Consider the following 13,342-nt stretch of genomic DNA (forward strand, 5'->3'; position numbering starts at 1 on the left):
CGCCTATGGAGAAATCCTGACTTAGCATTGACAACTCCTAAAGGATATACGTATACTTCCTATATTGTTACATCGGTGACTTATTTACTCTTGCCATATTTATAAATTATACAGTAGACTGGTATTAACAATCCTGTTTTCAGCAGCCAGTAGTTGGCAAATTTGAAACTAGCCTAAGTTTTCACCATTTGACTCTCGGCCAGTCTTGTGGGTAATGATTACAAATATAAATCTTTGCCTTATCTTTTTGTTTCCCCCCAGGTTTTCTCATTAGATGCTGAGGGCACTCAGGTAGACTTTCTAAGAATCATGACCCACGGCTCAAATGCTATTTCTCAATCTAAATGGAGACAGTCAAGTACTTGGGGGCTAATTCCTCCTCCTCGTACCTGGGCAAGTTGTTTCTAATTTCCGCAGGTCAGGGTGGTTCCATGAATACGTTTTGTACACATCAATATACATCAATGTTCCTGCTCATGCCCTAACACAATAAGTTTCTTAAATAACATCAAGTGGCTCCAAGGCTGCACCTCCAGTGACCTGCTAGGGCAGACCGTATATTTTGTGACAGGTTTGGAAGCGGCTCACATGCACTGGTAGCCACACAAGAATACCTCCAGCATTCCGTGTCAAGGGTTTTCCAGCCTACTTTCCTGTTTCGCCAATGAATGCCTTTCGGCCATTCTTTCATGATCGGTCATGAACACACCTTCTATTCCTAAACCATGCCGAGGTGATTTAACAAACTACCTGTTACAAAGCTGGCGGGGGAGGTGGGGAGCCTGATTTCTCGGTGGGTCTGAGCATTATGTGGCCACATGAACTTCTGTTTTCCTGATCTAGAGATATATTTGTACAGAACAACAAATTTGTTTTATTCTGGGGCCTACTTCCAACTCAACAGTAACAATAATTCATTTTAAGTAGTTTGGCTAAGTATAGGACATTCGGATAATAACACTTGCATTTAAGTACACTCACCAAGTAGCTCCGAGAATAAGATGTTGGAATTTTTGAAGACTCGGGAACTTGATAGAGGAGAACATTTCCTTATGCTCCTGCTCCTTCTTGTTTTAGCCACCAGTTCCTATTAATATTTAAAAAAAAATCTTGTGTATTTGAAAGCTTTTTTGGGAAAAATTCTCAAAAACTTCCTTCATAGTTTTTATACTGCCCATCCCTATCCTCAATTTTGTGGCCTATCTTGTCAACGTGAAGACACAGCAATGGTTTCCAAGTGTTGAAAGTTACTTGCTTTGTATCAAGCAGTTTGTGTGTGGAGTCATCACTGCAATTCTAACTTACTATGCATCACAAACCAAGACCCAGATAAGAAGAAAATGCTACATCTAAGTGCTAACCAGCCATGCTGTGGAAAGAATACAACCACATCTCCCCCCTACAAGTTATCCCATCTTTTCCAATGACTCCGCCAAACCCCACCTGAGTTCAGCTTCAGAGTCAAGACTGAACAAATGCACAATGCACTTGTTTCTCCCTGCCCTTCTTCTCAGTGGCATGATGCTTGGCTTAATATTAGAGTTGGGAAAGGAAGAAACATCTATGAAAAATACAGTAACTTCCCATCAAACCAGGTTTTCTGTTGTTCTGGAAACCAAGTAATGCAAGTGGAAAGTAACACGAGGATGTTGTGAGGGCTCGGTGGCACGGAGCTCTCCACACGCAGTCTCATGGCATAAACCACATCGGACTGACCAGACGTGGTGGCTGTAAACATCTGGGCTCCAGTGGTGCAGACCTAAAGCAATCATCTGGCTCAGAATCAATGCAAACTTTTTAAACACTTTTAGGCAGTAGGTCCTTACAAAAGTGTTCTACAACATCCAAGCATTCAGCCAGGGACAAAGCAAGCTCACTTAAATAGAACCATAACAATGCTCCATTTACCAGTGGCTTGGAAAGAAAATGGTTGCAATTCCAGGACTATGCTTATTAAAATCAGACTCTCTCATAATTACTTAACTGTTCATGTTAACTACATCACAACCGTTGTCGAAGGTTCAGCAAAGTTCAGAAAAATCTTTTAAAAAAGGAAAAACAGTTGAACTTTCCATTCGAAAGGAATGGTGTTGAGTTTTAGCCGAATATACGATTAAGAAAAAGGTGGCCTCTCTACATTCATAGCCTTGCTTTTTTTTTTTAGAATTTTTAAAAATTTTTAAAAGATTTATTTTGGGAAGGGGGGGAGGGAGGGAGGACTTGTGAGTGGGAGGGGCAAAGGGAGAGAATCTCAAGCCGACTTGGTGCTGAGAGCCCGAGGCAGGGCTCGATCCCATGACCCTGAGATCATGACCTGAGCGAAAATCAAGAGTCCATGCTTAACTGAGCCACCCAGATACCCCTATATCCTTGCTTAATAAACAAACAAAAACCAAATACCAGATTTCATTAGCTTCTTCTTAACTAGTTATCACCCTTCAAAATGGAGATTTTAACACTTAATTTTACTTGCTGAATGTTTTCCCAATCCCAATCTTAAGACAAAAATCTGCTTGCAAGCACAACTTCCCTTTCTGTTCTCTGCCTCCTTAGACTCCCACTCTAACTTAATAAATAAATAAATAAACCAATAAATAAAATAAAAGTTGTCTCTTAGGGCTCAGAAACTGATTTAAGAGCTAATTAGAGTTCTCTTAACAGATCACTACAGAATTGAGACATTATGAACAGCTTTATATTTCCCTATAGTTAACTGAAACTCATGAAGCCTTTTCCTTTCACTTAATTTGTTTCTTTCAACACCACAAACACTGGAATACAGCTTTATTTTCCTGTGTCTTTTCTAGTAAGGGTGAAATACATGCCACTAAATTAGGAACTCCCCTTTCTCACTAATAAGAAAACCAGGAAGTTGGATTTAAAGTGTTCGGTTTGTCCTTGTCCTCTTGGAAGAACTCCCGGGCTTTAAATTGACAGTGCAGCTGTTGACTGAAAATTATACAGAAAGATTAATACATTCTCAAACTGATTTTCTGTCAGGCAAGTTGAGCGTTAAGGGTTTATAAAATACGTCTAAATAAAGGCAATGCTCTTTACATCCACAGGAAACTAACAAGAATAATTTGGGTGTAGAATACAAAAGCTCAATTTTATTTTAACCCAGCACTAAATGACAAGAGTGTCCCGTGATGACCGAATGCTTGGACAATGTAGGGTGTCCGCCATCCCTGAGCCAAAATGCGATCACATGCTTCAGAGTCAGAGGCCGGTTCCTCAAAGCAAGCCAGCTTTCCTGGGCAGAGACGAGAACAGGATGCCGGTGGCTTCTATCAACACCCAGATGACAAGTGAGAGTGAAATTTATAGCCATAAATCTTTCAGAAGCAAAGTAAATCTGCAATTTATTTGTAATTTAAGAAAAATACAGAAAACAAGGATAAAACAGTATTATGGTGCATAGAAAAAAACAACCGAACTAGTCAGGTCTGAATTCTAGGATTAGCTCCTTCTAACAGAACTCAGGCGAGCCCCTGTAACATCTGATGAGAGTTGGCTTGAGGGAACTCGATGGTCCGCAGCTGTCTTTCAGCTGTGAAATAAGTATTTTAGAGGTAAGGAGGGAGGGGATCTACCTTACCGCAATTATATTTTAATGTCCATCACCTATTTAGTCTTAATAAAGAATTGTTTAAATATGGTGATATTGATGCTTAAAAATTCTTAGACTTGGATCAAAATCCTCACACATCTAGCCATAACCAAGATAAAACTGAATTTAGGTCAAGACATGCCAATCAGTCCAAGACAGAAAGTGATGTCAATATGACACCTGGAACTTCCAGTTCCATAACGTAATTTGATACTGTTAAAATGGAACTTCCTCTTGAATAGAAAATTTAAAGAAAATCCTTACTAAAGTAAGTATAAAAAATGTTTGTGGTTGTTAATAAAATTAAGGGACTTCAGATTTACTAGAAATTCCCCAAAAGACAAATACCTGACTAACCTAAAAACCACCTATAAGCTACTCTGTTAAATTTTACTCAAAATAATTGTGTGCTCTTTGTATCTTGATTCATCAATCCTGACGGTGGTACAGACCAGTTTAGATTTACACTGGACTGGTGTGAAATTAAATACTGCATCAATAGTTAGGATGACGACCACTGATGTAGATTAAAAAAAAAAAAAAGCTATGGCTGATTTATGTAGACATGTTTTGTTATAAAGCCAAAATTTTCAATGGACTCCTGCATGCAACGGAGGACACACGTATCACATATAGAAGTAAAGGCAGTCTTAGCATTAACTGCAATGTTCCCCATCATATTCATAACAGCCAATTTATTATACCTTTTTCCAGTGGCTTCACTAAAAAGCAAAGGTTAAAAAAACAAATCCATCAATGAAAGACCAAGAGATTATAAGAGAATGCTGCATTTTGGAGGCAAGATGTAACAATGTCAATAAAATAAGCATGCGAAGTAAAATTTCTCTTTTATTTTCCATAAAGAATTTTCTATTGTATATAAATAGACCATATCTCTATACTTGTCCTTTAAGAACTCCATTTCTAAAGGAGAGTAAGTTATTTCAGGAATTTCTCCTTTGATTAGATAAATGTAATGTGACAAGGGCAATTCTGAGGCATTTGTCTCTCAAAAAAAATTTTTTTTTAAAGTTTGGTTAATACATTCTTAAGAGTTCACATTTGTAGAGAAAGGAATTTTTAATAGGATGTATTATTGAAATGTTTAAATGTGGCTAAAGCTCTTAGAAGGCATGTTGTAGCATCCTACACACTAGATTCCATAACTCAGTTTAATCTTCAGACACCCACTTGTGCCAAAGTCAGCAGCACAGAAAATTCTATTTATCAAAACTGAGGTTCCTGTTTAAAGTACCATCTTTGATACCATTTATTAAGAACTACTTAGGTCCCACATGAACTGCTACATTTGGCTTTTACTGAAATGACCAGTAAACTGCAGTATCATTCTGAATTTAGGGAACGTCAACATTTTTGGTACGCCAAAGAGCTCCAGTTTGACCTTGCAATGTGAATGCTCCGTATACCCCAGCAGTGGCTTCCAGGGAGCTGCTGAGCAGCTGGCACGTTTCTCAGCAGAACAGGGTGTAACACTCTTTTTGCTCACTGTGTTTATTTAATGGCACACTCTCTCAGGGCATGCAGTCTGCTGAAAACTTCAACCATCATCATTCACTGCTGTGTACCCTTTACTATAATCTGCAGTTAAAAAACTTGTTTTGATCTCTTAACAATAAAGAAAAACACAGCATTTTAGCCTATTTGGGTCAAATTAATTTTATTATGCTCCATGATGAATTGCCACCAGTGCAACATCCTATCACTATACATTTCAAAAAAATTCACATACTAAACAAAATTTCGGTTGATAAATGGAAATGATTGAAAAGTCTTTATGAATCTCACACATACAATATGTGGCTAGCTGAAATTGTCTATCACGTAGCATATAAAAAGCCTCATGCTAGTTTGTTAAATGCGAAGGCTATCAGACAATCATTTAGCTGCAGTATACATGGGAGGCTTTCAGACAACGCACAGGTATAGTGCTGCCCACAGTGCAAGGTGGTGGAGGACCAAAACATGCAACCTTCACATCTACAGCAGATTTAGTCTTCATGCCTGGACTGAACTCCACAGCTGTTGTGTTTCAACCAATAGAAATTTAGACTTTGTGCAACAAAAGAAAGCCTTTTTTTTCCTTCAAGAAGAATAAACTCAATTACCTTTGGCAAATTTTATACCCATCTTACATGTTTAAAATCGTTTCCAACTCAAAGAATTGATATCCTTTTACTCAGAGCAGCTGCTGATAAATATTTATCACACTGAAGTTAGCTGGAGAACCCTGAATTCCTTGGCCAAAAGTTCAGAGATCTTAAATTGGCATTAACTTAAAGACATTTCTAGGATATTTAAAATGTTTTTTATAATGTCAAAATTTAAAAAAAGGAGGATGCTTAATATTACTTAAAATAATTATAATGTTCTATTTACCATTTGCACAAATTCCTAACTCTATTGGTTAGTGGTTGTCCAGCCTCATCCACACCAGACTTAGCGTCACTGAGCTCAAGCCACGGTAAAAATGAGAGTAAGCAGAAAAAGGTTTCTAGCAGCAGAGGGCACTGTTTTTACAAGAAACAAAAAGTCTAGAATCTTTCCCCTGTGCTTAAATTACTCTTCCAAGAAAGGTAACATTCTTTGAATAACTTAACTATCTTACTGCACCGCTTACTGCTTTCAGCAACAAAACCTTTTAAATTATTTCTTATGATAACTAGATGCATGATCACTAGAGATTATGTGATAACTGGTTAAAATTCAAGCCATATCTTGCAGGTCCAGCCTGTCAAGATCATGCCAATACTAGATTTTGGTTGGTACAGTTCTAGAGAGCTTAATTTTTAGTTGGATATTGTGATTATAGTACTGAAATACATTTGGAACTACATTCTGCATATGACTCAATGTGAGAAAAATACATGTCTGTATTTAAATCAGATCGTTTTTCTACCTAAAATTTAAAGTAGGTAGGTATGATAATTAGCACTATAAATATGAAAACAACCACCTTTAGGCAGATTAGTGTATTGTAGAGAGGCAAGGAAACCCTAATTTTAACACATCATTTAGTATACATAACAAATGTGCAGGTTGTAAAGTTTTATTTTAAAAAAAAAGAATCTATCATTCTCAGTTACGTTTCAAGAAATATGACACTGGGACCACCAATCTTTTAAGAAAAATGTAACCCTTCACCTGACATTTGACAAAAACCTTGAGCAATTATTAAAAAAAATTTTTTTAAATAGCTTAATAGGTTCAGCATTACAGTGCTAACCTTTGCCAGCTAGATTCGATTTGTATGGCTGGTATTTCTGAATACCTCAATCCATACAGACTACATGATAAAAATAACTCCACATCATTTTTATAATGTTCTGATTTTTATAGTGTATTTAACCAGATACTGAAGTACAGCCTCCTTCAGCTCATGTAGAGTATTACCCCTGAAATCCCCCAAACTGCAAAAACTTAAACAACTGTTTAAGAGTAATACCAAAAATATTTTTAAATTTTTGCTAAAAAGAGCCTGCCACATTTGCTATAGCATAAAAATAATCTCAGTCAAGTACAGGTATGCAAGGTCACCTCATGATTCCAGCCTCCAAATACCACTTCTGGACAAGAACAGGCAATATTGTTGTAAGAGGTGTTACTGATTTTCCCAACTAGTGTCTCTGTGGTGACATTATGCAGAGCATATCGCTACAACTTGAGAAACTGCATCAGTGCAGTGATGTCTAGAGAACTGTGCAATGTGTCAGCTTCAACATTCATGTAGCATGGTGTTCAAAATGAAGGGGCTAAATAAACTAAGGTCTGTATCACTTAAAAAAGAATGTAGTGCTATACTAGATTTTAATAAGAAAATTTAGGTACAGAAAAAGTAGGGTATGAAAATAGTGTTTTCCTTCTGGCATTATAACTAAATTACATTAAGGTTTTTGTCAGTCTCACACATAATATTTAAACTCCCTTGTTGATGGAATGAAAAAATATTCACAAATTAAGTGAGCATCCTGGTGTAAACTTGCACACAATAACAGGGAGTAGCTTTGTAGAGGATTTTGACAAACCTTTACAGATTAAATGAGGTATTGCACAGATTAATAAAAAAAAGCAAAAAAGGCAACAAAAATATACAGCAAATTGGTAGAACATTTACATGATAATTTTACAGAATCCATAGACAGAAAGTAGTGTTTAGTATTTCACCTTAAAAATATATATATATATATAATATATAGATCAGTCTTCCCATTCATCATCATCCTCAAAATCTTCTTCATCATCTTCATCCTCATCTTCATCTAGAAGAAAATCAAGGCAAACACTCAAAACATGTATAAATAAATACATGATTCTTGAATGATTTCTCCAATTACTTAGCTTTTGAAACAAAACCATTCAATTCTGGAGGAATCTGGTTACTAGGACAATTTAAAATGGGAATCAAATAAAATACATCTAAAGAGTATGATGGTCAGTTGAAGATTAGAACAGCAGCCAGAAGACTTGGGTTCTAGTTCCTTAATATCGATGTAGTGAATTTCAACCAGTGTTTTTTTATACGTAAACCCACATTTGGGTTGGCCTCTGAATTTTCACACATCTCAAATCTAAGAGAGGCCCCTTTAATGAGTATTTTTAAAGAAAAGTTGTAAAAAATACACCTGACAGATTGTTCAGCTACCAATTCCAGTTAAAATTCCAGGGATAGGCAGGAAACTCATTGACACTGACGACACTGAGCCACTACGGAGACAGAGCAGGCAGTCCAAATACCCAGCCTCCCTTCCTACCCCTCCCATTTTCTCCTGAACCCAGTGACATTGCTCTTTCTCGGTCACAAATGACTTACTGTTGCTAAAGCTAAAGGTCAATTTCCTGCTCTCGCTTTCTTGACCGATCACGCACATTTGACCCAGATTGTCACTCTATCCTCCTTCAAACACTTCATGTGTCTTCTAAGACACTGTACTCTCCAGCCTTCAGACTTTATTACACCTTCTCTTCTCTATTTATATCCACTTCTTTAATGATCCCATCCCGTTCTGTAACTTTAAATACCACGGCTATTTTAATGACATGCAAATTTATTATAACAGTCCAGACCTTGCCCCTCAACTCCAGGCTCACAACCAAATGCCTACACCACATCTATGTTTGAATTTTTAGTAAATATCTCAAATTTAATATTTACAAAACCCAAACTCCTGAGCTTTCCTCTCAAACCTGCCCCTCCTAAATCTTATCCCACTCCATTAATGAAAATTTCACCCCTTTTCATGCTCAAGTCAAAAATCTTGGGAGTCATCCTTTAGTCCTTTCTTTTTTCCAAACCTCACTTCCAATTCATCAGCAAACTCCACAGTCAAAATATACCTAGTATTCAACACCAGCTCACTGGTGCAACCAATCTGATTCAAATCTTTGCTATCTCTTGCTTGGATCATTGCCATTCCTCTGCTAAGGACCTTCCAGTGGCTTCCCATCACATTCATGTCCTCCAAAACCTTACTACTAGCCTCCTACTATCTCTCATACTTCATTACCTTACTATCCTTTCCCTTCCTTCCCTACTCAGTCACACTGGCCTCACTGATGTTCCTCAACCTCAGGGACTTTGCACTGGCTGTTCTTTCCACCTGAATGAACACATTTTCCCCAGTTTTCTATATGGTTTACTCCCTGAACTCCTTCTGGTCTTTTTTCAAATGTCACCTGAGTTAGGCCTCATCCTATTTCAAAATGAACTTCCCTCCCACGTCCTGGAAGTCCCTATATCTCCCTTTCTGCTTAATTTTTGTCCTTAGTATACATATCACCATTTAACATATTATATATTTTTCTAACTTAGTTTGTTTACTGTTTGCCTCTCACTGGAATTCATGCTCCATGAAGGCAGGGATTTTTGTTGTTTTTTTATTATTATCCCACGATAAATATCTACAGAATGAAATAGCCTATTCTCTCTCTATCACACAGAATGAGAATAAATATGTCTATTTAAGGAAGATAAATATTGGTAATAGATCCTAGATATCCACATCCTTATAAAGAAATGAAGAGAAGAAAAATGACATTTATTGAGCACTTACTATATGTGCTAGGTAATCTGCTGGTCATATATTATTTTATTTATTCTTCATATCAATCATGATTCATGAATTCTCTCCAACAACAAATAAGAAAATTGAGGTCCATAGGGAGTAAATAATAGATTTAATAAGAACAAAGATCTGATTCTGGTACATCATGCTAGGGAAGTTTGTTAGTAAATCTCAAGCATTGTATCAGCAAGACCCACTGCTTTCCCTTTTGAAAGTAATATCCACTTACATGGTGGTATACATCTGCTTAATAATGGCCTCAACAGCAGGGGAAAAGCTAACAAAGACTATCATAAAATCAAAAGAAAATAAAACTACAAATACTAAAATTATATATACATATGTACATGTAAATATACCTGAAGAATGAATGGCTTTGCTCCTTTTCTGCATCACTTCCATTAATGCACCCACAATTCCTGAAGTGGGTGCAGGTGTTGGTGGTGTAGACTCTTGGCCATCAGATACCTTGGAAAAGAAAGTTAGCAAAATTTAGAAATAAATTTTTAGCAAAAAATTTTTGTCTCTAGAAAGTCTTACTTTTTTAGAATCACTTCCTATTTAAAAAAAGGAGAGGGGAAAAAAAGAGCACACAAGCCCAGGACAGGATTAACTAAGTTAAGAAGAAATAAACTGCTGCCTTAAAATAATTATTCATATACTCCTTAATGTATAAAGCCATCAACACATTTCCAAATTTAAAATAACAAACCTTTCCCTAAATAATACGTGCCCTTGCATATGGATTACTTCTGTTCATTTTCATTCTAGTACACAAAGCCTTAGCTGATGAAACCTTGAAACTATTATCAAGGAACATTTTAACAAAACTAAGGTAATATCCAGATTCTTGGAGTTGTTTAGGTGGGAAGGACACTTAAGATATCTAAAAGCAACTGAAGAGACTTCTGCTTGCCTAGAAAAACTCAGCTTTACTAACAAGCTTTATAACGTTATATACTATGTTTATATAGTTTTAACTCAAAATAAACTTTCTTTCTCATAGCATATAACATCTCTTCAAGGAGATCAGTTAGGTAGCTTTCAAAATGTACCTACTTCACAAGGCAACCAACTACATTCAGGGGGGAAAAAAATCAACCTCAAGGGGTCTCATTAAAATCTAATTTCTATACAAAATACTCCCTGATTCAAATTCTCACTAAAAAAGAGAAAATACAGAAAATCTGTAGAGATTCAGGGGAAAAAAAAATTTAGGAAGTACTGCTCTAAGTGTACTTTGACTAAAATGAGCAGTCATTTATACAAAATATTCATTTTGTTAATTTTGTCTCTGGAATTATATTTCCTATGTAAAGGTAGAATACAAGTATAATTAAAAATGAAATCACACAGCTGTTTCATTTCAACTCTATCAATTCCCCCCCCAAAATTACTTTGTTAGGGCAAACTTCTTATGTTTGGTCGTTACAACTCTTCTCCTAATACTACTTGTCTTTCTGGACTTACAGATCTTTTTCTTTTAAAAATATTCGAAGTAATTCCCCATAAGATACTGACCATTCATTAGTATTTAAGGTTTTTAGAGACCAGATGTTAACTATTACTGGTACAGAAATGCCACAAATGAAAAAGACAACAGAAACAGTTTCAGAGCTTTGAATGTCAGCACAGGGCTCTCAAAGAAGTGTACTAGTAATAAGGGGAAACAGACTCCCTTTAAGCAAGCTGGTAATACTAGGCAGGGAACACTGCAGGAGCACGACACTGCCGTGAACACGTTTTCTAAAGCACTGACTTGGACATGGTGCTGTGTGAGGTACTGGAATTTTGAACATGGAATTCAAAATATATATAAGTGAATACTGATACCCTTCCTGCCAGCTCTTTAATCTGTGATCTTGTTAGTAAATTTCATCACTGAATAAATGATTTATATAGACTGTTTAAAGAAACACAGAAATTTCAACCACAGAATGGTTTCCTAAAAATGAAATAAAATTATGTACTCAGATCACATACGTAACATGCTAATAATTCACTTATTTATGCCTTCTAGGATATTACTCTGCAGTTATTTTTTAAAAAGTGATTATTTAGGGTAGGGATGGCCCACACTTAGAATGGAACACTTTTTTCTAAAAGAAATGCAAAGATCAATTTACAGGGCTTTTTGGGCAGGGAGAGAGTAGGGATGAGATGGGAAGAAGTGATGATGGGGAAAATAAATAGGGAATTTAATTCAGCAACTTTTTAAATTATGAGAAGAGGACACAACTAATTCATTAAAAATAACACCCAATAAGTATCAGCAAATGAGAGAAAGAAACAAAAGTTGATCGTGGAAGAGAGAAGAAATAGGAAAGAGAAACAAAAAGTTAAGAGTGGAAAATGTGGGAATGAGTGACACAGAGGTGGCATAGATTCTAAGCTACAAGCTTGAAAATGACTCCATTAAAACCTGTTAATTACCGTGACTGTGGTCATTTCGACACTAATTCTTCCCACTAACAACTGCTCAAAATTCTTCAACTGTTCCTGAGAAACCTTTAGTCTAAACTAAAGGCGGAGAGGGAGCAGAGACCAGCGCTCACAGGTTGATCACGTGGCAAGAAAAAGTTCTAGATACGTTTTAAAGATCAGAGTTTTTTAAATCTGTGCTATGACCATGTTTAAATGTTTTCATTCAATTAGCTGTGTTCCCTATCCATCATTCTCTTCCTAGCCAAAGCTTTGGAGATTTAGAAAGTTACCATAATTCTCTATGTCACAAAATAATTTTCAATTAAAATCCCCTTCTTTCATCTTTATTTACCGCATAGAAAAATCTACTCCCCATTACCTGTCTGAAGCCCCGCAGAGCAAATGTTCCCGTTGGAGCTGGCACACTACATGTACTCTCAGAAGGAAGTATGTAAATGCAGGCAGTTTAGGTTCTAGAAAAGGGGTCAGCAAACTATTGCCCATGGGCCAAATCTAGTCCATCCTATTTTTGTAGAACTTTAATTTAAAGTAAAAAATGAGTTTTACATTTTTATATGGCTGGAAGAAAATCAAAAGAATATTTGCGACATGTGAGAATTATACGAAATTCAAATTTCAGTGTCCCTAAATTAAAAAGCTTTATAGAACACAATCACGCCCATTCAATTATGCATTGTCTATGCTGCTGCTTTTATGGCACAACAGCAGAACTGAGTAGTTGTGACACGGACCACATTAGCCTGCAAGCCTAAAATATTTACTATGTGGTCCTTTAAAAAAAACCAGTTTGCCAACTTCTGCCTCATCCAGTACAGAGATTTCAAAATTATTTACCACCACTATCCAAACTCTTTCCATTTTCTGCAGTTGGATTCTCTACTAATCTAAATTTCAGAACACAGGAACTTTAGAATACAGTTTAGTTTTCATAAAGGTAATGGTTTGAACTTACCAAGGTGATAATAATTGGTTATAAGTAGGGCTTACTTCTCGATAGTTTGAAGATTTTTCTTTAAAGTAAATTGTATTCAGAAGTGAAGTCTAGAACAGCAAACATGTTGGAATATTCCACTTACATGAAGTTCTAGAACAGGCAAAACTAATCTACAGCGACAGAAACCAGATTAGAGATTTTTTTTTGAGAGGCGGACTAACTGGAAAGAGGCATGAGGGAACTTTCTGGGGTGATATTTCGATTATAGAATGG

At 36.3% G+C, this 13,342-nt stretch overlaps 1 protein-coding gene across 1 annotated transcript in view; it reads right to left on the reverse strand.

Moving 5' to 3' along the window:
- Positions 1-5,271: 5,271 nt before the first annotated feature.
- Positions 5,272-13,342, reverse strand: part of WASL (WASP like actin nucleation promoting factor) — a 63,032-nt gene continuing 54,961 nt past the window's right edge. Inside the window, exons 10-11 of the mRNA XM_002919029.4 lie at positions 10,050-10,158; positions 5,272-7,887 (exon numbers count right to left, since the gene is read on the reverse strand). Coding sequence (XP_002919075.2) covers positions 7,826-7,887; positions 10,050-10,158 — 171 coding nt within the window. The 3' untranslated portion in view covers positions 5,272-7,825. The remainder of the gene's footprint in view (positions 7,888-10,049; positions 10,159-13,342) is intronic.

The sequence above is a fragment of the Ailuropoda melanoleuca genome, chromosome 1, assembly GCF_002007445.2.
Source record: "Ailuropoda melanoleuca isolate Jingjing chromosome 1, ASM200744v2, whole genome shotgun sequence".
Classification (NCBI taxonomy): domain Eukaryota; kingdom Metazoa; phylum Chordata; class Mammalia; order Carnivora; family Ursidae; genus Ailuropoda; species Ailuropoda melanoleuca.